The sequence below is a fragment of the Pistacia vera genome, unplaced genomic scaffold (assembly GCF_008641045.1).
Source record: "Pistacia vera cultivar Batoury unplaced genomic scaffold, PisVer_v2 Contig260, whole genome shotgun sequence".
NCBI lineage: Eukaryota > Viridiplantae > Streptophyta > Magnoliopsida > Sapindales > Anacardiaceae > Pistacia > Pistacia vera.
Genome location: NW_022196069.1, coordinates 105,721 through 131,460, shown reverse-complemented (window position 1 = coordinate 131,460; position 25,740 = coordinate 105,721). Strand labels below are relative to the sequence as shown.

Here is a 25,740-nt window from a genome sequence, read left to right as displayed (position 1 = left end):
CTCAACCCTAACTCAAACCCTAATCTCCAAATTAATTTTCAAAAAATTTGAAAATCCTAAAGTTCAAATCTCCTTTTCTATCTCTCTCAGCCTCTCTTGCCACCACTTGACTGCTCTTCACCGTTCAGCTCGTCCTCTCCCCCTTATCTTCATGGACTCTTGATTTATGCCGCCGCACTCAAGTTGCACATGCTTGATTGTCTGCATTTGGGATTTATAGGGTTTTCTTTATCCGCTAAGCAATGTTTTAAAACCCAGCCTAGACCGGCTGGTCAAATCGGTTCGACTAGGACCCGACCGGTAAGCCAAGTTGGTTGGTGCGAAAAATCGGCACCTTCCATCTACCCAATTACACCAATGATTGGACTGGCGCATTGTAGCAAATCACCGGTCCAATCGTTTGTTTTCTTCAAAAAACTAGGTCTAATACAAATAAACCCTTTCATCCCCTAAACCCAAATTCTAGCAATTTCCCCCAATTTTTATGCCATTTCCCTTCACATTTGCTATGAAATCTTCCACCGTGACTTCCCTTCACCATCGATTTCCTCTCTTCACCGTGGACTTCCTCCTCTTCACCGTCAGCTAGTATCGAGACCCTCTTCCTCCCATTTGTGCAATCTTCTCTCTTCAGTCTTCACCATCGATCTTGTTTGTTCACCGACAATCTCCTCTACTTCGTCTTCAACTGCAACTCATCTTCCCTAGGTATCGTCGTCTCTTCCTCCCATTTGCGCGATCTCCTCTTTTCATCGTCGAGCTCCACCTTTTTGATGTTAGCTACAGCTCATTTTCGCCAGGTAGCATCGTCGGTGCTTCCTTTGTTCTCCACTCCCTGTTTACTTTCATTCACTATTGGTATGCATCTTCTTTTGTCAATCCATCATTTTGCGATTTTCTTTAGACAGTTTGACTTTGCCATTTCTTATGTTTACATAGTACACACACATGGCATGCAAGAATTAATCAAACATATTGAATCTCCTAATTGACTTAATTTAAAATCTTCATTGAATAAGCATCTATTCAAATCTCCTATTTCAATGTTATAGGCAACAACAAAATCGATCAGCACGGTTCTGGCTATATATGGTCAAATGTTGTTAGAAACTTTATAGTTATCTCTTCTGACATTATAAAACCTTTAATTTAATTTCAAAAGATATTTTCTTCTTTTATGCACATCATTTCTATAAATTCAGTAATAGAATATGGAAATTTTTGGTTTGTTATGTTGTTTGATTATTATCGATACTAACTTATTTGTGTAGCCAGGGTAGAGATCAAGATTATTAAAGACAAAAAATGTCATCATCTGGGTTGTGTCAACAATCTTCTTCCATGGATGTTTCATAATCTTTTCGAGGAAGGAATGATATAGCATAGGGACATGTTAATGAGGGCGTGGATGAAAATGGGAAGAAGATATTAACATGTCTTTATTGTGGCAAGATAATCAGTGGTGGATGTATTTATTGAGTGAAACTTCATCTAGTGAGTATAAAGGGGGAAGTTGGAAAGTACTCTAAAGTTCATTTTGATGTTAAATTCAAGTTTTAAGAAGTAATAAATGAAATTAGGGCAAAGAATAAACAAAAATTTGAACTTCGTAAGAATGTCAATCCTTATGGAGCTAGTGTACAACAATTTGACGGTGATATGTTAGACGAAGATCAAGATTATGAAGAGTTTCCTCCATTTCCAGCTCCAACTACAACCTCAAGCACTAAGAGAAAAAAACCTTTTAGGATTGGTGACTATTTTGCTCCAAGGACTAAGCCTGAGTCTTAACCCTCAATTGCGAGTGTTTTAGTCGGAAAAGAAACTAAGTGGAGAGTAGACATGCCTGTTGCAAGGTTATTTTATGATTCTTGCATCCCAATCAATGTTATTAATTCAATTTATTTTTAGCCTGTGATGGATGCTATAACTGCAATTGGTCCTAGGTATAAACTCCCAACTTATCATAGTTTGCGTGTAAATTTATTGAGAGATGCTAAGAAAGAAGTGCAATTACTTGTTGATGGTTACAAGAAAACTTGGGAGGATGTTGGATGTAATTTAATGGCTGATGGTTAGACATATAATTCACATAGGTCACTGATTAATTTTCTAGTGCACTGTCCTAAAGGAATGTGTTTTGTGAAATCAGTAGATGCTTCAGATGTTGTAAAGGATGCTGGATATTTGTTCAACTTGTTTGAGGAAATAACTTTATGGGTTGGACCAAACAATATTGTTCATTTTGTCACTAACAATGGAGAAAATTATAAAGATGTTGTAAAAATGTTGTGTGCAAAATATAACAATATTACTTGGTCTCCCTATGCAACACATTGCATTAATTTGATGTTAAAAGACATAGCTGAGATGAATAGCATAGTTAACCTTTCGAGATGTGCATCTGAGGTTACAAAGTTTGTGTATAATCATTTGTTTGTGCTAGCTTTGCTGAGGAAAAACCAGGTTATATACATTTACCTTATATGTTTATAATTTACATTGTCAAGTCATATTATATATATACATTTTTTTTTTTTATAATTTACTAAGTACTAACATCTACTATCTATCACTTGAATAGGGTTGGACAAAAATTGTACGCACAGGCACAACTCGTTTTGCCACAACTTTCATTGCATTGAGCAGTCTACGTCAGCACAAACATGACTTGCAATCTACGGTGACAAATAGAGCTTTTGTGGAGTCTCAATATGCAAAAACTAATAAAGACAAAACATTTATTTCCATAGTTCTAGATAACCGATTCTGGGATGACATTGGTATAATTTCCAAAGTTGTGAGTCCATTGATGTGTATGCTTTGGATTGTAGACTCAGATAAAAGGCCTTCAATAGGATATGTGTATGATGACATGTACAAAACGAGGATGTAGATCAAGAAGTTGTTTAAGAATAAAAAATTTGTGTACAAGCCTTATACAACAATTATTAAGATACACTGGGACAAGATGTTGCACCATGGTATTCATGCAACAACATATTATTTGAATCTTGTTTTTAAATATGACGAAGATACTTTTTTCCAAAAACCCAGAGGTCATGTATGATTTCATTGACACTATTGAGAGTAAAGCAAGTACGTTCAAAATGAATAAGACAATGTTACTAGAGGAGAGTAGATTGTATCGAGACCGTTTAGAAAGCTTTTCTTGTGCGCTTGCTCTTCAAACTTGCAAAACTACACGTCTTGGTATGTAATAGTTATTAACCTTTCAAGTCTAATTTTTCAGTTATGAAATTATGTTTATTTCTTATGTTTTATACTTTTATTCTCAATTAGATGAATGGTGGAGGACATTTGGGTTTAGTGCTCCAAATTTGCAAAAGTTTGCAATCAAAATTCTAAGTCAAACTTCAGCCTCTTTAGGATGTGAGCATAATTGGAGTGTTTTTGAGCGCATACATACTAAAAAGAGGAACAAAATGGAGTATCAACGGTTGAAAGATCTGATTTTCACTCATTAATTATAACTTGTGTTTGCAAAATAGGTATAAAACCTTCATCATTTTTCTTATTAATTATTATCTCTTATTTTATTTTCATTGATGTTTTTATTGGTTATGATTTTAACATTTAATTCTGGCCTTTCAGGAGTTGTTACAAATATGATCCTATTGATTTTGAAAGTATTGATAAAACTGAATGTTGGATAGTTGATAAGGAAGAGGAGGTTGGTGAACTTAATTAAGATGAACTCGAACAATCATTATATGGAGAATGATCTGTTCCTGTAGATGGTGGTCATCACTCTTCTTATTATGACTCAACAGATGCTTCAGAAGGTTGTTTCCAATTTTTTAAGCAATTTGAATTTGGTAGTAGCTAGTTTAAATGGGAATATTTAACTTATAGTTTTCCTTTTTTGTTGGAACTTTTTGTAGATGATGTTGCCGATGTTAATAATGATGATAATCATCTGTTAGATAGTGTGTGAATTGTGAAGTTCAATTGAGGATGGAATGATGGATTGAAGACCATTGGATGAAGATCTTTTTTGGCTAGAATGTTGATCAATTATTATGTGATTTCTTCCTTAATTTTGTAATTTTGATTTGTAATTAGTTGTAATAGAGATTTTATTGATGTAATGGTGTTTGATGATGCCTTGTTAAGGACATTTTATTCAGGAATTTTTTATTTGGATCTTGATTTATGGAATTTTGGACTCTGTGAATAGTAGTTTTGCTGACGTCAGCATGATGGCATCACCGATTGAACTAGTCAACCTGGGACCCGACCAATTTGCCGAGTTTTGCCTCGTGTTGGTTTTTAAAACATTGCCACTAAGGTTGAGGTAATGACTCTTTTTATTCTATCATCATCATGATACACTCCGTTTTTTATTACCTAGCACTATCAAGAAAATACAGCAAAGAAAAAAGAAGTCATAGATAATTAGTGTCTTTGTAGATATTATGCATTGTTTTGTCTTTTGAAACTACAAAAATAATACCTTGATTCACGCTATTTATTTTATTATTGTGAATGATATTGAGTTTATGAATTTATATTTCCTCCTTGTTTTCAAAAACCACAAAAGTATAAGGTTATATATTTGGTTACATTATTAGTTAGTTTTACTGAAGTATAATTTTTTTTATTATTATTTTTTTTATTGGGGATGGAGGCTTCTGTTTTTAGTTACCTAGGTTTACATTGACTGAAGGAGGATTTTTGGTTAAGATTTTACCTAAGAAAATTATTTATGGGGTATCATGAAGGTTGAGACTAGGAGTGATCCTAGTGGGAAAGTCAATAGGAAAGAGCATGTTTTCAGTTATGATCTGAGGTTGGCAAGGTGATGGAAGAGAAGGCGAATTGCCTCTAAAAATTTTAGGCGTAGCCTTAAGGCTTCAAAACAAATTGTTAACAATGATATAAAAAACAACATGAATAAAGGGTCTGTTGCAGAAGGATACTAGTTGATCCAAATTATGAGGTGTTTCTAAATGATATGGTAATGTATATAATGATGTTGGGTGTGCAAATAATGTTAATGATGCTGATAAGGCTTGCCTGGCTCGACCGGTTGAATCGATTCGATCGTGAACCAGCCTCTGAGTTGGGCCACGATGGGCGGGAGAGTGGGGGTGTGATTTCACCCAAAATAGCTCGCAATTGGACTGAGGGCTCTGTAGCAACCCGCTAGTCCAACTAGTTTTTAGGAAAAACCGGGTCAACCATTACCCCCCCTCTTTTATATACTAAAACCCGAGTTTTTCACCAATTTTCCCCAAAGTCTTCATACTGTCGAATCCTAACCCATTTTTTCACTCTCCTATTTTCAATTTCTTCATTTCACCGTCAATCTCTTCATTTCATCTCTCTTAACTTTTTCATTTTCCAATTTTCCACTTCAGCAACAGCCAACATCCCTGTTTTATCTTCATCAGTTTGCTTTCATCTTCGGCAACAACTCTAATCACATCAGGTATTAATCAATTTTTCATCTTTTTTCGATTGCTTTCATCTTCATGTCATGTCTCTGAACTTTTTCATTTCATATCTTCATTTGTGTATCGAGTACCACTTCATTGCATATTGTCACCTCTAGTCAATATCAGGTACACTTTTTTAGCTCTCTCTTTTGCATATGGTGGATGCTATAACTGCAATTGGTCCTGGGTATAAACTCCCAACTTATCATAGTTTGCGTGTAAATTTATTGAGAGATGCTAAGAAAGAAGTGCAATTACTTGTTGATGGTTACAAGAAAACTTGGGAGGATGTTGGATGTAATTTAATGGTTGATGGTTAGACAGATAATTCACATAGGTCGCAGATTAATTTTCTAGTGTACTTTCCTAAAGGAACGTGTTTTGTGAAATTAGTGGATGCTTCAGATGTTGTAAAGGATGTTGGAACATTGTTCAACTTGTTTGAGGAAATAACTTTATGGGTTGGACCAAACAATATTGTCCATTTTGTCACTAACAATGGAGAAAATTATAAAGTTACTGAAAGAATGTTGTGTGAAAAATATAACAGTATTACTTGGTCTCCCTATGCAACACATTGCATTAATTTGATGTTAAAAGATATAGCTAAGATGAATCACATAGTTAACCTTTCGAGATGTGCATCTGAGGTTACGAAGTTTGTGTATAATCATACATTTTTTTATAACTTTGCTGAGGAAAGGACAAGTTATATACCTTTACCTCATATGTTTTTAATTTACGTTGTCAAGTCATAATATAATATACATTTTTTTTTTTTTATAATTTACTAATATCTACTATCTATCACTTGAATATGGTTGGATAGAAATTGTACGCCCAAACGCAACCCGTTTTGCTACAACTTTCATTGCATTGAGCAGCCTACATAAGCACAAACATGACTTGCAAGCTATCATGACAGATAGAGTTTTTGTGAAGTCTTGACATGCAAAAACTAATAAAAACAAAACATTTATTTCCATAATTCTAGATAACCAATTCTAGGATGATATGGGTACAATTTCAAAAGTTGTTAGTCCATTGATGTGTATGCTTCGGATTGTAAATTCAAATGAGAGACCTTCAATAGGATATATGTATGATGGCATGCACAGAACAAAGATGGGGATCAAGAAGCTGTTAAAGAATAAAAAAAGTTTGTACAAACCTTATACAAGAATTATTAAGATATGTTGGGATAAGATGTTACGCCGTGATACTCATGTAGTAGCGTATTATTTGAATTATGCTTTTAAATATGACGAAACAACTTTTTCCTTCAAACCAGAGGTCATGTGTTGTTTCCTTGACACTATTGAGAGTAAAGCAAGTGCGTTCAAATTGAACAAGACAATTTTACTGGAAGATAGTAGATTATATCGAGACCGTCAAGGAAGTTTTTCTCATGAGCTTGTCCTTCAAACTTGCAAAACTACATGTGCTGGTATGTAGTAGTTATTAAATTTTTAAGTTTGATTTTTGAGTGATGAAATTGTGTTTATTTCTTATGTTCTATTCTCAATTAGATGAATGGTGGAGGACATTTGGGTTTAGTGCTCCAAATTTGCAAAAGTTTGCAATCAAAATTCTAAGTCAAACTTCAACCTTTTCGAGATGTAAGCGAAATTAAAGTGTTTTTTAATGCATACATACTAAAAAGAGGAACATATTGGAGCATCAACGGTTGAATGATCTTGTTTTCGTTCATTATAACTTGCGTTTGCAAAATATGTATAAAAGCCTTCATCATTTTTCTTATTAATTATTATCTCTTATTTTATTTTCCTTGATGTCTGTATTGGTCATGATTTTAATATTTAATTATGGTCTTTCATAAATTGTTACAAGAAAATTACTTTTGATCCCGTTGATTATGAAAGTATCGATAAAACTGAATCTTGGATAGTTGACGAAGAAGATGAGATTGGTTAACTTAATTATGATGAATTGGAACAATCATTATATGGAGAATGATATATCAAATGGTATGTGAAGTTCAATCGAGGACGGATTGAAGATCATTTTTTTGCTAAAATGTTTATTAATTATTATGTGTTTTCTTCATGAATTTTGTCATTTTGATTTGTAATAAGTTATAACACGGATTGTATTGAGGTTTGATGATGCTTTTTTTAGGAATTTGTAATTTGGAATTATGGATCTTAGAATTTTTTTGCTTATGTCATCAACATGATAACATCACCGGTTGAACTAGCTCAACGGGTCAACTTGAAACCTGATCAGTTTGACAGGTTCTAAAACCCGATCAGTTTGCCAAGTTTCAACTCAAGTTAGTTATTAAAACATTGCTCAAAATGTTTTTTTTCTTTTGCCCTTTTTATTGACGATTTGATATCTTTATAAAGAGTTTTGAGCAAGCGAACCACGGGATTCGAAGAATTGCTGGCCCAGAAAGATTAAGAGAAAAGAAGCTTAATGGATCAAATTAAAAGAGTTTGGTATCTATTTTTATATTTTACCGAAACATCCTTGTAATCGTTTTGCACATTTTATTTAATTAAACCATCATTGAGAGATCCCATAGCTGGAACTGAACTGTCGGCATTCTGGAAATGATGCAAATGCCAGGCTATTTTATAGTTTTAAATGTAATGTCAAATTATAAGCCTCTTCAAATTTTAATTTTGTTGGGTATGCCGTATCTGCCTTGAATCATGTTTGCCTGTAACTTATGAATTTACTACATGTTGATTTTCTGCTGATTAGTTATAGTATATTTAACCAAATTCTTTTGATGTTAGTTCCTATATTGCTTCAATTTGACTTTGGAAACAAGCTGTCGGTTGAAATTTTGTCTAAAGTTTTTGTTAAGCTAACTTCATTTTTTGGGTTATTATTGATGCAGCTTAAACTCTTAAAGTGAAGTAGCAAAGTCAAAATTCTTCAGAAGGAGATAGTCATTTAACTGCTGAGATCACTGAACTAAGAACCAGTTAAGAGGGAAAAAAAAAAAAAAAAAAAAAAAAAGCACTGTAACATTCGGAAAGCCTGAATCAAACACTGATATTTGAGTTTAAAGACTCCATGAATAACCAAGAGTTGCAAGATGCTCGCAAAGAATCGATCAGTAGTATTTCCAGTAGCATTTCTTTATGGCAAAACTTTAAAAGCCTTTTAACATAACAAACTATGAAGCTCTTTTGCAAGATGCATCTCAACAAAAGCCAAAGCAGAGAGCAAGAGAATTGCGTGGACGGATAGTAGTATTTCCAGTTGATTCTGATATCGCATCACATCTTGAGCTACACAATAGTAAGTTTATTAATATGCATTCATTTCTCTGGCTGTAATAATGCCAATTTTTAGTACATATCAAGCTTTTTTCATGATAGACATCTAGATAATATTTCTCTTCCCTAATCAGTTTCTAATTTTGATTAAATTGCAAATTTTAGGATGAACTCAACATTCAAGCCTTATCTTAATGTTAAAACATTTTGCATCGTCCCCATCTATTACTTCCTGCATTAGTCAATAACTCAATCAGAACAGGGCAAATGAAATTATTATGTTTCTAAACAAAATCATGGTTTGAAGATGAACCATTCTGGAAGTCAGTTTTCTAATAAATATTATAATAATAATAATCATTTGACTCAATTAAGGCAATCGATTTCTGGATCCCAGTAGAAGTTGAGTAATAATATTCAAAAAACCGAAGGTGAAGTTATATTTGTTGCTCCAGGGCACAAAATGAAGTTTAAAGAGACATGAATGGTGCATAGGTAAAATATAAGAGTGGGTTCAACAAAAAATATTCATCCACGTGTCTAGCACATAAAACAGCCCCAGTGATCATCTACTTCTTGATATTTTCAAACAAAACTGAAGTTTCAGAAGGGTATGGATGGATAGGTTTATATACATACCTGCATGTTGCCTTAGATGCTGACTCTCTTGGAAGGAGACCTGTGAGGATCCCCCATACATTCTTCCCATGATGAATATAATTGAGCAGACTTTGCCTGCCAGTCTCCATCAGCGAACTTCAGTGACCATGCATGTTGAAAAGATTTTATATCAATTTCACCCATTCTTTTAATCACAAGTTTGTTGCAGCCATCAGACACATCTTGTAGAACCTGCATTGTCAAAATAAGGGAAGCATTCTCTGAAACACCTTTGTATTTACTTGCATAATTTGAAGATGGATTTCAGTAATGCAAAAGGTGAATGATAATTTAATTTCAATTTTAAACTATATGCAAAATATAAGTTCGTAAAATACACTGATTGATGCCTTCCCTGAGATGCATCACGCAAAAGAGCTTCATAGTCTGTTATGTCAAAAGGTTTTTGAAGTTCTGCCATAAAGAAATACTACTGGAAATAGTATTGATCGGTTCTTTGTGAGTATCTTGCAGCTCTTGGTTACTCATGGAGTCTTTAAGTATCAGTCTTTGATTCAGGCTTTCCGAATGTTGCAGTGCTGCTTTTTTTTTTTTTTTTTTTTTTTTTCCCTCTAACTGGTTCTTTAGTTCAGTGATCTCAGCAGTTAAATGACCATCTCCTTCTGAAGAATTTTGACTTTGCAACTTCACTTAAGCTGCATCATAAGACCCAAAAAATGAAGTTGGCTTACAAAAACTTGTAAACAAAATTTAAACAGACAGCTTTGTTCCAAAGTCAAATTGAAGCAATATAGGAATAACATAAAGAAAAAAATTTGGTTAAATATGCTATAACTAATCAGCAGAAAATCAACATGCAGTAAATTCATAAGTTACATACAAACATGATTCAAGGCACATACCAACAAAATTAAAAATTGAAGAGGCTTATAATTTGACAATGCGTGTAAAAACTATAACGTAGCCTAGCATTTACATCAATTCCAGAATGCGGACAGTTCAGATCCACCTAGGGATCTTTCAATATGGTTTAATCAAATAAAATGTGCAAAACTATTACAAGGAGTTCCGGTAAATATAAAAAATAGATCCAACCTCTCAATTTGATCCATTAAGCTTCTTCTCTCTGAATCTTTCTGGGCCAGCAATTCTTCAAATCCTTTGGTTCACTGCTCAAAATCTTTATAAAGATATCAAAATGTCAAAAAAAAAAAAAAAAAAAAAAACCTTTTAAGTGAAACATTCTATGAAAACTTCATTTTACAAAAAGATTTAAATGCTAGACAACTCTTAGCTTCAATAATCAAAATCAAATCATTCATTCGTTATCATAAAAATACTCGTACCTTGGCAGGTCTCCTTGTACTTCCGCCATCTTAAGCAACCGTATGTCCCTTGAAGAAACAGGATCTTCAATATTTTCTTTATCCAATTGACTTCTCAAAATATTTTCAATTTCTATGTTCCCTTCACTTTGATGGTTTCAAAATTCTCCAGACAGTCATTTCTAGAACCATTTTCTTCCTCATACCTTACAACTACTGAGGTCCCATTATTCGGAGCAAAATCAAGCATGTATGATTTCCCATTTCTTTTAAATTATCTACAAACATCATATACTGAGAATCTAAAACCTCACCAACATATCCTTACAGCATCATTAACATATTGCACACCCAACATCACTATCTACACAATACTGTACCATATCATTTAGAAACACCTCTAATCTGAATCAACTACTACTCCTTCTGCCAGACCCATTATTCTTGTTGTTTTGATATCACTGTTAACAGTTTGTTTTGAAGCCTTATGGCTACGGTAAGTAAACTTTTCAGAGGCATGTGCCTTCTCTTGCATCGCCTTGCCAACCTCAAATCATAACTAAGAACACGCTCTCCTCATGACTTTCCCACTGGAATCACTCGCAGTCTCAATCTTCGAAACCTTCATGATACCATAAACAAATCTCTTAGGTCAAATCTATCCAAAAATCCTCCTTCCGTCAATGCAAACAGAAGTAACTAAAAGCCCTATCTCCAAAATATGCAAAAACATTACAACAAAACAAAAAAATTAAACTTCAATAAAACTTACTAATAATGCAATCAAATATACAAATTATGCTCCGTGTGGTTGCTGAATACAAGCAGGAAATATAATACAATAACTCAATATCATTCAAAGAAAAAAATAAATAGCCTGAATCAAGGTATTATTTTTGCTAGTCTTAAAAGACAAAACAATGCAATATCTACAAAGCCACTAATATATATATATTCTTTTTTCTTTGTTGTATCAAAAATGAAGTGTATCGATGAGATAGGGTAAAAGAGTCGTTACCTCAACCTTAGCGGATAAAAAAAACCCTATAAATCCCAAATGCAGACAATCAAATCGAGCTGTGCAACTTGAGCGTTAAAGAACAATGATACTACCAATCAATGTTTTAATAACTGACAGTCAATGACTTGGTCAGGTAGCGGTTCAACCAATCCAACCGTCGGGTCGAACCGATGACATCATCATGCTGACGTCAGCTAAGAAAAAAACCAATCCAGATTTCTTCAAAATTCATAAACTTATTCATTCCATTCTTATGGTCTTTATTATGGTTAATTGATTTTATATAAGCAGCTGCTGCTTGCAAGTGGCAACTCAAACTAATACACAAGGGAAAAAGGAAATGACACCCAACCAAACATTATTTCATTCCATTTCTTTAAGTGCAGTTGGATCTGTACATAGAGGTTGAAGGAAATCAGTCATACATAAGTAGAAACAAAGAGTGATAAAAAAAATTACAAAGTTATCGCTAAAACACTTAAAAGAATTCTCCGGGACATGATATTTGGAGGCTTCAACTTCAATAAAAAAATAATGAGCAGAAATCAAATATCCTCCACATAACATCCAACTACTCTAAATCACAACCTCATATTCAAGCAATACAAATCTAACCAAGTTAGATTGTTCACACTTTATGATAATCACTTCCATAAATTACCTCAGCCACCTCCTAAGGTCACTAGTAGAAGAAGGAGAAATTTCACTGTCAAGGTTCTCAGTATAACATGAAGAATAATTAGACTGTTGCTCAACCCAAATTGTGATCCACTAACACTTTTAAAATCTAAGACGTCGCATGTAGCTGAGTTGCTTTTTTTACCACCTTTTTGCACAATTGTGCGAGCACTCGTGATTACAAGAATCTGGAAGCTGATTGAACCTTCCATTATTCTACTTTCTGCATAAAGCTTACCAAGCCTCTTCCCCAATACTTACTTTTAATTTAAACCATTATATAATTAACATGCATATGATTAATATATTCTTTTATTTTATGTTCTAGCACTAGTTAATGGCAAGTTGATTTGTAAGCTTCAGTACTCTCAAATCACACGTGCATATTCAATTATTGAAGAGAAGTTCATCAGAGTTTCTTTTTTTCTCTTATCTTTTAAACAACTTAAACAATTCTACCAGTATAATAATCATACTTTCGCTTGTAGTACTCTAGTAGATGACCTTTTTGTTTGTAGTTTTCTCTTTAAAACAAAAAGAGATCTCCAGAATCCGGGGTTTGCATCAAAAGAACCAAGTTGATGAAATGAAACAAAAGTATGTCTTGATCAACCTGTATTTCATCAAAAAGAGATCTCTATAATCTGGTCAGATAATAGGGAAATATATATAAAATTTGAACTGTATTTCATCCTAGCCTTATCAACCGGTCATCAAACAAATGATTACACACAAAGAAGCACATACACAGAGACAGGGAGCAATAGATCAGAACTGTAGTCTGAGAAAAAAGCAGAATTGAGATAACATTTTTCTTATATTTCCAGCGTTTGCACAATAATCATCAAGAATGAAAACTCAGCATACCTCTAGTTTTCTAAGGGACCCAGTGATTTCTTCAGATAATAAGACTTGAGTAGGAGCTGGCTTAAATCTATAATAAAATTGCTCATTAATATATCGATTGTGATAAAAACTACCAAGAAATAGATATGGTTAAGTGAGACTAAAAAAATTGACTTGAAATAAAGCTTTAGTCCTTTCAGAAATATTAAAGGCTTATAGCCTTTCTTGTAAGGTAAATCTAAATAAAATTATCAAACACATTAGTAACTGCAATTCCTCTGCTCTTCTTATAAATGTCTCCAAAACATTGAGAATGATGAGAAAACAAAAGCAGCAGGATTTTACAACATCATTCTTCTCAAAATGTTATTCCTTCTACAACTCTGAAAATAGCATTACATTAAGACTCACACAACTCAAACTTCCCAGATTTTCGATTTATGAACATTTCCAGGACTTCAACAATCAGTAGCACATCTATCTAAAGGCTTGAACAATAACCCAACAGAAGGCGTCTAATTTAGATGCAGCCAGCAAGAAGAAGATGAACGCATGCTGTAAAAAGTACTATCACAAACTTAGGGTTCGATTATCGATAAAGTGAAGATGAAATGAGACGGGTAACTCGTCGGACGGCGACTGCAGTGCTGCCGGTGGCGGTGGTCGATCGAAGAAAGCGACAGTGGAAGAGAGAAAATGTAGGTTAGGGTTCGATACTTCGATTGTCGAATGAAAATGGTAAAAGGCAGCTCTATTTAGATTTTTGAAATCGGGAATAAGGGTTAACCCGGTTTTGGCAGAAAACCAGTTGGGCCAGCGGTTTGATACAGTAACACCGGTCCAACGACGGGTCAAAATGGGTGAAATAATGTTTTCGATTTTTCACCCTAACTGGCCCGACTCGTTCTCGGTCTGACTAGTCTAAGTCAGGCCAAGTTTTAAATCATGAATAATACTTTGGATACTAATGGATGGGTACTAATTTGTGTACTAACTAAAGCATAGTACCCGTACTATGCGCATAGTACGGGTACTATGCTTTAGTTAGTACACAAATTAGTACCCATCCATTAGTACCCATAGCATCACTCTTAAATCATTGTTACCAATTACTCGAGCGTCCACTGGCACGTCACGATGTAAGAAAGTGATATCGGGCACTGATGTAAACATAATATTATTGATATATTACGTAATAATAAATTATGAGTGTTTACATTATTTTTTTATACCATTCTATAAACATCATGATGTGATAATATTATTGATATATTACATAATAATAAATTACGAGTAATGTTATACTTATACTATTTTTTTATACTATTTTATAAACATTATGATGTGATATATGCTACAATCACACAAATTTTATTATAATATTAAAAATTTAAAATAATTAAAATTTTGTGTGATTATGTCATACGCCACATCATAATATAATGAAAATTGTGTAAAAGAGTGATGTAAGTGAAACATTGCTCATAAATTACACTTACAACTTTTTTATACAACCTTGAGGTAGTAGCTCGCGATTGATCAGTTTGTATTTGAGCAAATGAGATCCACTGTTAATTGATCAATCGCGAGTTGCCACATCAGGATTATATAAAAAAGTTATATAAAAAGTTGTAAAGAGTAATGTCAGATTCACAAGTCAATCTCACAAGTCACAACCTATGACGTGACAGCTTGTCATTAGTTAGCTCACAAATGGGTAGGCGAGACAGCTCACTAAATGAATTCTGTCTGCTTGTATGGGTCTCGCCTACCCATTTGTGAGCTAACCAATGACAAGCTGCAATGTTAGTTTTAATAACCAAATTTTCATACTTTGCATAGTGTTTTAATAACCAACTCGAGGTAAAACGCGGCAAGTGGTTGAGTCCAAGGTTGATCGATTTAACTAATTTGATCGGCAGGTCAAACTGGTGTCCAAAGATTTGAAATTTAACAAAAACACCCTTAAATATTACTATAAGTCCTTGCATATTTGAAATTCTGCAAAAATTCGGCCCCCAAAAAAGTAATCTCAATCACACTTAAATACCCAAAAGAGTCCTAAACAAACAAGAAAAAAAAAAAAAAAAAAAAAAAAAAAACCCTAAACACCATCGTCGGCATTGTCCACTATTTTGAAACCTGAATCGGACTGATCAGTGATCAGTCTGACTTGTCTGACTAGGAACCGACGTCGACTCTGATCCGATCAACAATAAAACTCGGTTATAGCCAAAAACTCACTTTCAAACCAGTAATAGACCGACGAAATAGTACTAAATGCCGGTTCGACCAACCCAGTGGGTAAAACAGGTCACTTAACAGTTAATAATAATAATAAAAAAAAAAACCATCTCCAATATTGGATCTTCATTCTTCAATCAGGTTGTACTTCATCTTCCTTGACTCTAATTTCTTAAGTCATTATATTCCGATATTAATTGTGGTTACTGATAGGTGGCGCACCTAGCCCCTTGGAGGGTAGGCCATATTTTAAAATAAAATTATTTATATAGACCATAAAAAAATCTATTAATATATATATCCACACATACCTTCAGATTTAAAAAAAAAATATATATATATTATATATCCAGACTCATAAAAAACTTACTATATATATATATATATATATATTTTTTTTTTTTTTTTCAGGCATGTATTATATTAAAAATTTAAAACTCTCTTCACTTTTTTCTACGTCTATCTGTTTTTTAAGATTTTATCCCTAAAATTTTTTACTCTCTCATTCTCTCTCTCATTTTCTCTATGTTATTCGTTCTTAAAACTTTTAAAGATTGAAATTATTGAAGCTTTCACTAATCAAGGTGTCAGAATTAGCTTCGTTTTCTGTTTTATTAGTTTTAGGTATGTGTATTGCTCATTTCATTTTAGTTTATTTTATGGTTAAATCATGCTTATTTTTTGAAGGTTTTTTATTCTAATTTGATGGAAAAAGGCATGAATCTTGTGAGTTTGTTTTGTGTTTAAAAATGTTCATGCTTTCCCAAATTAAACCTTAACTATATTTGACTAAATGTTGTTTTTCACCATTTACCTATCACTTTTCTACATTTCAAACGTCACCGTTTGACTGCTCAAAATTATTAAAAAAGTTTGAGTTATCATTTATGTTTATACTAAGAAAATTTTCCATTTTTTATTAATTCATATTAAAAGTCAAGACAACGTTGACTTAATTTAAGTTTTGATTGACTTTAACTTAGGCTAAACCTTATTAAAGTCATAAAAATTTATATTATAATATTTGAAAACCAAAAATAAAAAAAAGAATTAAAAAAAAAGAGGAGAAATAAGAAATTTGTGTAAAACATTTTTTGTGGATTGTAATTGTTGTAAACTCTTTTAATTATATTGGATTTAAGTGGATCGTTAGATTCCCGTGGTCTTTTACTCTCTTTAATTGAAGAAGTTTTTCCACGTAAAAATTTTCTTGTGTTTCTTCGTGAATTGGATGTTATTTTCAACATAATTTACTCAAGGTTTTGCTTCTCAAAGATTTATTCAAGTAGTAAAGTATTGTGTTATTGCATTATTTTCTTTTAGATTATTGATATTGTATTATTTCATTTGCTTAAGGTTTAGTGATTTTCTTAAAGTTTTTACTAATTATTTAAGCGAATTCGCGGAGGCCAGGCAAAAATCCTGGGTTGGCCTCTGGTTACTGGTTAATGCTCGCCAATTGTGTCCGGTTGTTGCCATAAGTTTTCCTCCGCCAGCGCGTAAACCCTCTTTTAATTCATAATCAAAAGCCTACTTATTAAAGTTATGATTTATCAGTCAAATTCAAAAATCTAAAACCACCTTTTCTTTAAATCTAGACATTCAATAAGAGATTAAAGAACAAAATTTAAGGTTGTACCTCGAAGGTTTGTTGCTCCAACCACTCCTTGGTTGTTCTCCTCTGATCCAACCATTTTTGTTTATCTAGACATTAAAAAAAGCTATAAATAATCAAAATCCACCAAAAAACAAATAGAATCACACAAGTGTAAAACAAACATCAAAAACCACAATTAAAATATAAAGATCATTTTAAAAACAGAAACTAACATTTTTGTGAATGCAAAATAATGGAAATTAAAAAAAGACTCAATCGAGAATAAAATATCAACAAACAAACAAAACCCAGATCATAAAATAAAAAACCCATCATTGACCCCGAATCCAGAATCCCTCAAGACTCAGAGTTTCTTTATGGATTTTGATCAATCGAATTCAAATTCCAAATGAAAGTGTCCCTTCCAGTCCATGCGTTGAAAAAAGAGAGAGATTACTCAAAAGAACTTCATTAGACACAGCAATGGAGAGTGATATGTCTCTCTGTTCCTTTGAGTTCTGGTTCTTTAGGTTTTTGGTTTATTAGACAAAAAAGAAAAAAAGGCACCAAGGCAGCAGCGAAATTGAGACGGAAAGAGCGGACATATGTTATTGAATTTTTTATTTTGAGGTTGTGATGTCATGATGACATCATTGGTCTAACCCATTAGTTCAATCGATTTGATCGCTCAACCCAAGACCCGGTCAGACGGTCGCCTGACCGGGTTGGGTTTTAGAACATTGGCGTTAACAATCTAGAGCAAATTAGGACTATTTTCAATGATGACAACACTCCTCGATCACTATGAAAACACTCCCCTGATCAAAACTCATTCTACCTCTCCTCTATTCAACTAGCTAATCATCTACAACAGCCCGCTACTGTCGCCGATTTATTTTTACGATTTTTGGTTTGATTTATTCACCAAAAATCACCTCTATCACCACTTTTGCACTCACCGGCAATTCCTCTTCAAAACCTCCAATATCCCAGCCTTCAATTGTTCACCGATTACCATATTAATTTCTAAGGTTTTCTATAAATAGTAAAATTAATAACCCGACCCAATAAATGCACTAGGTCTTGATTGAACCGATTCAATTGGTCGAACCGGGTTTTAAAACATTGACTTTGCATACACCATCATCATGAATTAAACAATATGTTGCCTCACGGAGATCTATCATAATCAAAAGACCACTCAACACAAATATCTCAAAATTACTCACAATTCAGCTGTACTAATTCTCAACAATCCTATCAACTTATTTTTTAAAAATAAAATCACTCAAAATGAACCATAACTTAATTCATAAATCTCGTACCAAAAAAAAAAGAAAAAATCAGTAAACACATCCCCCCACACTAGCTGCATCCAAACTCAATCTAAGTGATTCACATACCTCGCAAGTCTCATGCTTATCATCACTCAAATTAATTCTTTTGAAGAAAGAAAAAGAGTCCAAGTAAAACAATAATAAAATATAAGCTCATTATAAATATAACTTACTCATGTCATTTATTCAAAGTTGATAATTCAATTGGAACATCTACTATATTACAATTGGGGTCCTCTGCAGTAGCTTCTACTACATCACTACAAAACTCACAAGTAACACTAGGAGGGCACAAATGCAAGCAGTGATCGATTCTATTTTCCAGCCAAGCTAGTCTCCTCTCAAAACTCAAGACTCCGAAATGCATAATTCGGATGTCAACCTGGGCAACCCTTGCACAAGCACGAAGCAATATGTAATAATCTGCATGTGCAGCATATGTAAAGGCACCTTCATCCTTCTTCCTCACATAGTAAAGGTAATCGAGTCTCTTGAGTTTGACCCTTGGTGGAATATAACAAAACCTTTTCTCTTCCATATCTAATTTCAACCGTCTTATGGCTCTTTCTTTTAGAGTCTCTACTGAAGCTTTATCATTGGATTCTGAATTTGGATCTCCTTTTGAACTTTGCAAAGAGTTATCATCTGTTAAATCCTTCTGTGAATTATCATCTCCAAGAAAGGTTCCATAATGAGCAGCTGGTGTACCGTTACATCCTTTGTCTCTGGTTTTTTTGTTTTCCTTAAAGTGAATGTTGAGAGATCTATCATCCCTTGGTCTCTTTTGGTTAATAACAATATCAAATCTCATTCCAATGTCTTCTGCTGGCTGAGATTCCTGAAATCAACAAAAAATTTTACAAGTTTGCACACACATTTGATGGTTTTAGTTCACAACTTGAGAACTCCAAATGTTATACTAGCTGAAATCATTCACATTCACATTCCCATCCCCTTCCCAAGACGCCAAGACATGAGCCCACAGGATATTCCAAACATGATAGGCATGGGATAATGAAAGAACAAAAACCATATTACTTCTAGATTCAATTGAAACATCAATATAACATGGAATGCAACATATCCTCCAATAGAAGAAAAGGGGTCAATGTATGAAAGGCAGCACAAAGTAATAAAAAGATAACAATGTTTGATGCAGCTCAAACTTTTGCAAAGCCAGGGCAGCCATAATGTATGGGCTTCTGCTATGATTTCAATGATCCCAGCCATAATTTTTCAATTCAAGTACTTAGATATTTGTTAATTTTATGTGAAAATTCAAATTTAAAAAATATAGGAAACTTATCTTAAATGATACTCCAAGTTTCTAACTAAGTACGCTGTCAAGAAGCAAATCACCAATAATGTGTTTGAACATTATTCTTTCATCATCAGTTCTAACATATTTGAATAAACAGTTTCCAAGAGTTTTTTCAGATACACTTGTTCTTAAGTTCTGGAGAAATTTCAAAATCAGATTATGTTTCAGAGAGCTGCATACACTNTAGCTGCATCCAAACTCAATCTAAGTGATTCACATACCTCGCAAGTCTCATGCTTATCATCACTCAAATTAATTCTTTTGAAGAAAGAAAAAGAGTCCAAGTAAAACAATAATAAAATATAAGCTCATTATAAATATAACTTACTCATGTCATTTATTCAAAGTTGATAATTCAATTGGAACATCTACTATATTACAATTGGGGTCATCTGCAGTAACTTCTACTACATCACCACAAAACTCACAAGTAACACTAGGAGGGCACAAATGCAAGCAGTGATCGATTCTATTTTCCAGCCAAGCTAGTCTCCTCTCAAAACTCAAGACTCCGAAATGCATAATTCGAATGTCAACCTGGGCAACCCTTGCACAAGCACGAAGCAATATGTAATAATCTGCATGTGCAGCATATGTAAAGGCACCTTCATCCTTCTTCCTCACATAGTAAAGGTAATCGAGTCTCTTGAGTTTGACCCTTGGTGGAATATAACAAAACCTTTTCTCTTCCATATCTAATTTCAACCGTCTTATGGCTCTTTCTTTTAGAGTCTCTACTGAAGCTTTATCATTGGATTCTGAATTTGGATCTCCTTTTGAACTTTGCAAAGAGTTATCATCTGTTAAATCCTTCTGTGAATTATCATCTCCAAGAAAGGTTCCATAATGAGCAGCTGGTGTACCGTTACATCCTTTGTCTCTGGTTTTTTTGTTTTCCTTAAAGTGAATGTTGAGAGATCTATCATCCCTTGGTCTCTTTTGGTTAATAACAATATCAAATCTCATTCCAATGTCTTCTGCTGGCTGAGATTCCTGAAATCAACAAAAAATTTTACAAGTTTGCACACACATTTGATGGTTTTAGTTCACAACTTGAGAACTCCAAATGTTATACTAGCTGAAATCATTCACATTCACATTCCCATCCCCTTCCCAAGACGCCAAGACATGAGCCCACAGGATATTCCAAACATGATAGGCATGGGATAATGAAAGAACAAAAACCATATTACTTCTAGATTCAATTGAAACATCAATATAACATGGAATGCAACATATCCTCCAATAGAAGAAAAGGGGTCAATGTATGAAAGGCAGCACAAAGTAATAAAAAGATAACAATGTTTGATGCAGCTCAAACTTTTGCAAAGCCAGGGCAGCCATAATGTATGGGCTTCTGCTATGATTTCAATGATCCCAGCCATAATTTTTCAATTCAAGTACTTAGATATTTGTTAATTTTATGTGAAAATTCAAATTTAAAAAATATAGGAAACTTATCTTAAATGATACTCCAAGTTTCTAACTAAGTACGCTGTCAAGAAGCAAATCACCAATAATGTGTTTGAACATTATTCTTTCATCATCAGTTCTAACATATTTGAATAAACAGTTTCCAAGAGTTTTTTCAGATACACTTGTTCTTAAGTTCTGGAGAAATTTCAAAATCAGATTATGTTTCAGAGAGCTGCATACACTTGAAAAGGAAAAGTCGTGAGGCAAAAGAAGCCTATTTCTAACTTGGGAAAAAAATGTGCAGTAGATTAAACATTTAGCCAAATGTACACCAGAAAGATTTTCTCATCTTACCCATGCAGATGTGACTAACCCTGTGATTAAAATACTCCAAGATGACACAATATTTAATTCATCAACATACATCTGTGAAGTCATAGTTGATAACAGCATTAAGCTATAACTAACCATTTCATCCTGATAGAAATTCCAAAATTGCTCAATCATCCTTGTTTCCTCATGATCATCATGCGGTGGTTCTAGTCCAGCAAAGACAACATCCTTGCAATATTGCAGATATGTTGGCAAGTCCTTGGAATATTCTGCTCATACAAGGAAAAATAGTTACCAACTCTTCCTGCTTGTTCTTACAATTATCAAATAAAAGAAAGAAAAATTTAGAGCATCATATATTAAATTTTAGAAGGCAACAACCAGAATTTCATATGTTCAATTAAAACTATTTCAAAAGCAATACCATAGGTGTCAATGATATCATTATATCTAGCTTCCAGATTATAGAGAAGCTCTTCGGCATCCAATCCAGGTTCCTTAAACTGTGATGGACTCTTACTAGATTGTGCACCGGAATCATCAAAGGTGTTGGATGAAGAAACTGAATTGTCTTCAACATCTCTCCTTTGGAAATGACACTCAGGATCCATTTTTTCTCCAGGGATAGATGCTGAACAGGAAACATTACGACTGGACAGGCTCCTTTCCCATGCCCCAAAACCATTTATATTATAGAGAATTCTGATAGCTACAATCAGTATTGACATTACACAAACACGAGTAGGAAGCCTCAACTCATTTGTTGATAACCACAAATCTGGAGGCATTGACCACTCCTGTATTCTTAACGCATGAGGAAGAATCTTCTCTACAGGAAGAGATAACTTTTTGAGATAGCGGGAGGCAATGGCATAGAAGTTTATTGGAGGTAAATGTAAACCTATAGACTCAGCAATGGATGCAGCCAATGATTCCAACTTTTGTACAGCAACAGCTTTAGAAGGTCTAAACATATGACTAGTACTTATAGAACAGGCAACTGAAGGCTGCCCATATCGTTTTTCGATTTCAACAAAAGCAGCAAAATATGGAAGTTTTCCTTCAATTGACCACTTCACTATGTCTGTTGGCAAAACTGTTTCCCTTGCAACATGACAAGCTAAAAAAGATACAGCTAAAGAGCAAGATAATGGTATCTTCCGTCTCAACAACCTATACCATATCATTACTGCTCTCTGACCATGTAAGTTGTGAGGCTCTTGTCTATATTTCGCACGAAGTTTAAAATCTTCAGATTCTCCTGAATCAGTGGCAAAACATGTGTAATGATCAAGAAAATTAAAATAGAAGAAAAGCCATCATCTTAGTATCTAAACATATACAGTAAATCATATGTAAGACAGTGAACTATGAAGTCTTAAAAGAAGTTAACATATATAATGAATCACATGTAAGACTGTGAACTATAAAATCTCAAAATATATCAATCTTGTCATCTTTGACAACATGCTAAGAGCAAATGAAGAATGAGAGAGGGCTAAAGGGGATGGAAAGGAAAAAGAAATACAAGGACCAAGTACTCATCATTCTTCTCATTCATTTGATTGATAACGTCAAGAGAGATGAAAAGAAATGAACTTCTTTGTACATCAATGATTAGAGAGAGGTGATAAAAATCATTATATGTGTGTGAGTGTGTGTGTGTGATTTTACGAAAATAAAGAATAATTTACAAAATAAATTTCACCAATCACGACCTTATGTATTAAATATTTTCAAAAATGTTATACGTTTCCCTGTTATTTTATCTTGTACATTTTTCAAATTCCTATTTTTTCCCTATCAAACAAATCATAGATCAAAGAAATCTTTAGTAGCTTTCCTGATCAACCTTCATAAGTCATGATGAAGACAACAAAATGGAGAAAAACAACAACAACAACAACAAAGAAGGCATTAGAACTCGCGGAATATAAATAAGCTATGGAAAAGTGTTATACCTTGTTTTTGACTCTCAGATTCATTAATCGCAATATCAGCCCAGTCTTCATGGAGAACTCCCGTTGATGCAAGAAACCTCAACCATATTGACCCAGCCACCCCGCAAATCAAAGGAGAAAGAGTAAACTTTTCCACCAAAGCCTCACATTGTAACTGAATCATCAACTGCACCCCCATGACATACTTCATCCTCACTTCAAAATGATAATCCTCATACCCTGCCTGACTCTCTCCTAGATCTGAACCCAAACCGAAATCCTCAGGCTCCGTGGGTCCAACACCATCCTCATAATACACCTCTTCTCTCTTAACTTTATAAATATTCTGAGGACCAGGAGTATTGTTATCGTCATTTGTGGTGGATTTTGGTTCTTCAAACAGCGGGGACCAGAAAGTTGACTGTTGTGAGAGGGGGACAAATTGAGTCACTGGCCGAGATTTGGCACCATGGCGGGTGTGGCTAGTCTGGTAAAGGGCAGTACCCGTGCCAGCACCGGTAGCCATGAAGTCCTCATCTGCAACACCAGTTTCTATGATGTCCTCAGCCTGGGCCCCACAATTCTGGCAGTAATAGTAGCCATCCAATCCATCCGCAAAGCCTACATTGCCACAAGTGTTGCATGTCAACTGAAGGGTCTCTCTACCCTCCATTGATTGATTGATGATCTAACAGTGATGCTAGTGCATGTGATGGGCTTTTTAACAGTCAGGTATTTTGATGAGGTTGCCAGTTGCTACTTTACATGAAAAAAATATTCTTAATTTCCTAAAAGATATAGAAAGGAAACCATCAGTAAGAAGAAATATATGAGCAAGGACAGTTGCAACTAAAATTGAATTATTTACATGGCATACAGCATATATGTGACATGATAACACGTCAAAATTCTAAGCAAAACTTCCTATTCTCAGGAAAGCGCAGTACACTTAAACAAGAAAACCAATGCATTACTAGCTGCAGAAGCCATTAGATATATAGAGTCAGAGGAACATCTCATAATTCAACAAAATAAAACAAGTTTCATAACTAATTGTGGGCCACAAGGGTAACTAGGCTTCTTATTGTTTCAGTGACAATATATGAATTAAGAATTAAATACAAACACAGTTTTGGACTGAACAGAACTGGAGTGATACTACAAAAGCTAAACAATATATTAAATTACAGATAGGAAAAACGGAGAAAAAGAATTGGAAGAGAGACTTTAAAGTAATGAGAAAGAATAAACGAGGAAATCTAATTTTAAAGCATTAACGCTTCTCATTCAGTGAAGCTTTGATAACAACATACAAATACAATAAATTACAATATGTAAATGATAAAGGATTACCGGCTGTAGTGAAGTGAAACAACTAAAGAGCAAGCGTTTGAAAAATACTCAAGTTTTGGCGGCGACCCGCGAGTCTATTCGGTTGCTTCTCTAAATTTAATTTTCTTTAGAGGGTATTGGTTTTTTCTAGTATCCTGGCCCCTGGGAGTAACTAAGTTTTCCAGGCCGGTTCAGGTTTAATCCGCATGTAAAACCTGGACTAACAAAGGCACCCAAGGGTTTTACCTTAACTCCGTTACGTCAGAATAAATCTTTAATATATAAAATAAAAATTAGAAAAAAGATTCCCATCCCACCCTACCAAAAATCACAACCAGAGCAGAGACATTACCAACGTATCCAGAAAAAGAAAACAGCACTGCACACAAAGTAACCCACCACACCCATGCCTTCGATTAATCCACATAAGTAAGGAAAAACAAGAAACAAAAATAATAAAAAACTCACTCTTAACATCCTAACTCCAAACATGAAAATTTTCTCAAGTTTTCTGTCGATTTGTCAATTTTNCAGATAGGAAAAACGGAGAAAAAGAATTGGAAGAGAGACTTTAAAGTAATGAGAAAGAATAAACGAGGAAATCTAATTTTAAAGCATTAACGCTTCTCATTCAGTGAAGCTTTGATAACAACATACAAATACAATAAATTACAATATGTAAATGATAAAGGATTACCGGCTGTAGTGAAGTGAAACAACTAAAGAGCAAGCGTTTGAAAAATACTCAAGTTTTGGCGGCGACCCGCGAGTCTATTCGGTTGCTTCTCTAAATTTAATTTTCTTTAGAGGGTATTTTTTTTCTTAGTATCCTGGCCCCTCGGAGTAACTAAGTTTTCCAGGCCGGTTCAGGTTTAATCCGCATGTAAAACCTGGACTAACAAAGGCACCCAAGGGTTTTACCTTAACTCCGTTACGTCAGAATAAATCTTTAATATATAAAATAAAAATTAGAAAAAAGATTCCCATCCCACCCTACCAAAAATCACAACCAG

At 33.9% G+C, this 25,740-nt stretch overlaps 2 protein-coding genes across 2 annotated transcripts; one reads left to right on the top strand and one right to left on the bottom strand.

Annotated features, from left to right (window-relative positions):
- The first annotated feature begins 1,917 nt into the window (after window positions 1–1,917).
- LOC116132783 lies at window positions 1,918–2,896 on the top strand. The gene is made up of 3 exons (XM_031418455.1): window positions 1,918–2,056; window positions 2,153–2,466; window positions 2,585–2,896. Exons 1-3 carry the CDS (start codon window positions 1,918–1,920, stop codon window positions 2,894–2,896), a joined length of 765 nt encoding a protein of 254 aa, XP_031274315.1.
- A 15,619-nt stretch (window positions 2,897–18,515) lies between these two features.
- LOC116132782 (TATA box-binding protein-associated factor RNA polymerase I subunit B-like) lies at window positions 18,516–25,257 on the bottom strand. Its single transcript, XM_031418454.1, has 6 exons — window positions 25,196–25,257; window positions 23,417–24,183; window positions 21,880–22,716; window positions 21,591–21,724; window positions 20,079–20,699; window positions 18,516–19,223 (listed from the first exon to the last, which is right to left on the bottom strand). Exons 2-6 carry the CDS (start codon window positions 24,066–24,068, stop codon window positions 18,564–18,566), a joined length of 2,904 nt encoding a protein of 967 aa, XP_031274314.1. The 5' UTR covers window positions 24,069–24,183; window positions 25,196–25,257; the 3' UTR covers window positions 18,516–18,563.
- Window positions 25,258–25,740: the final 483 nt, after the last annotated feature.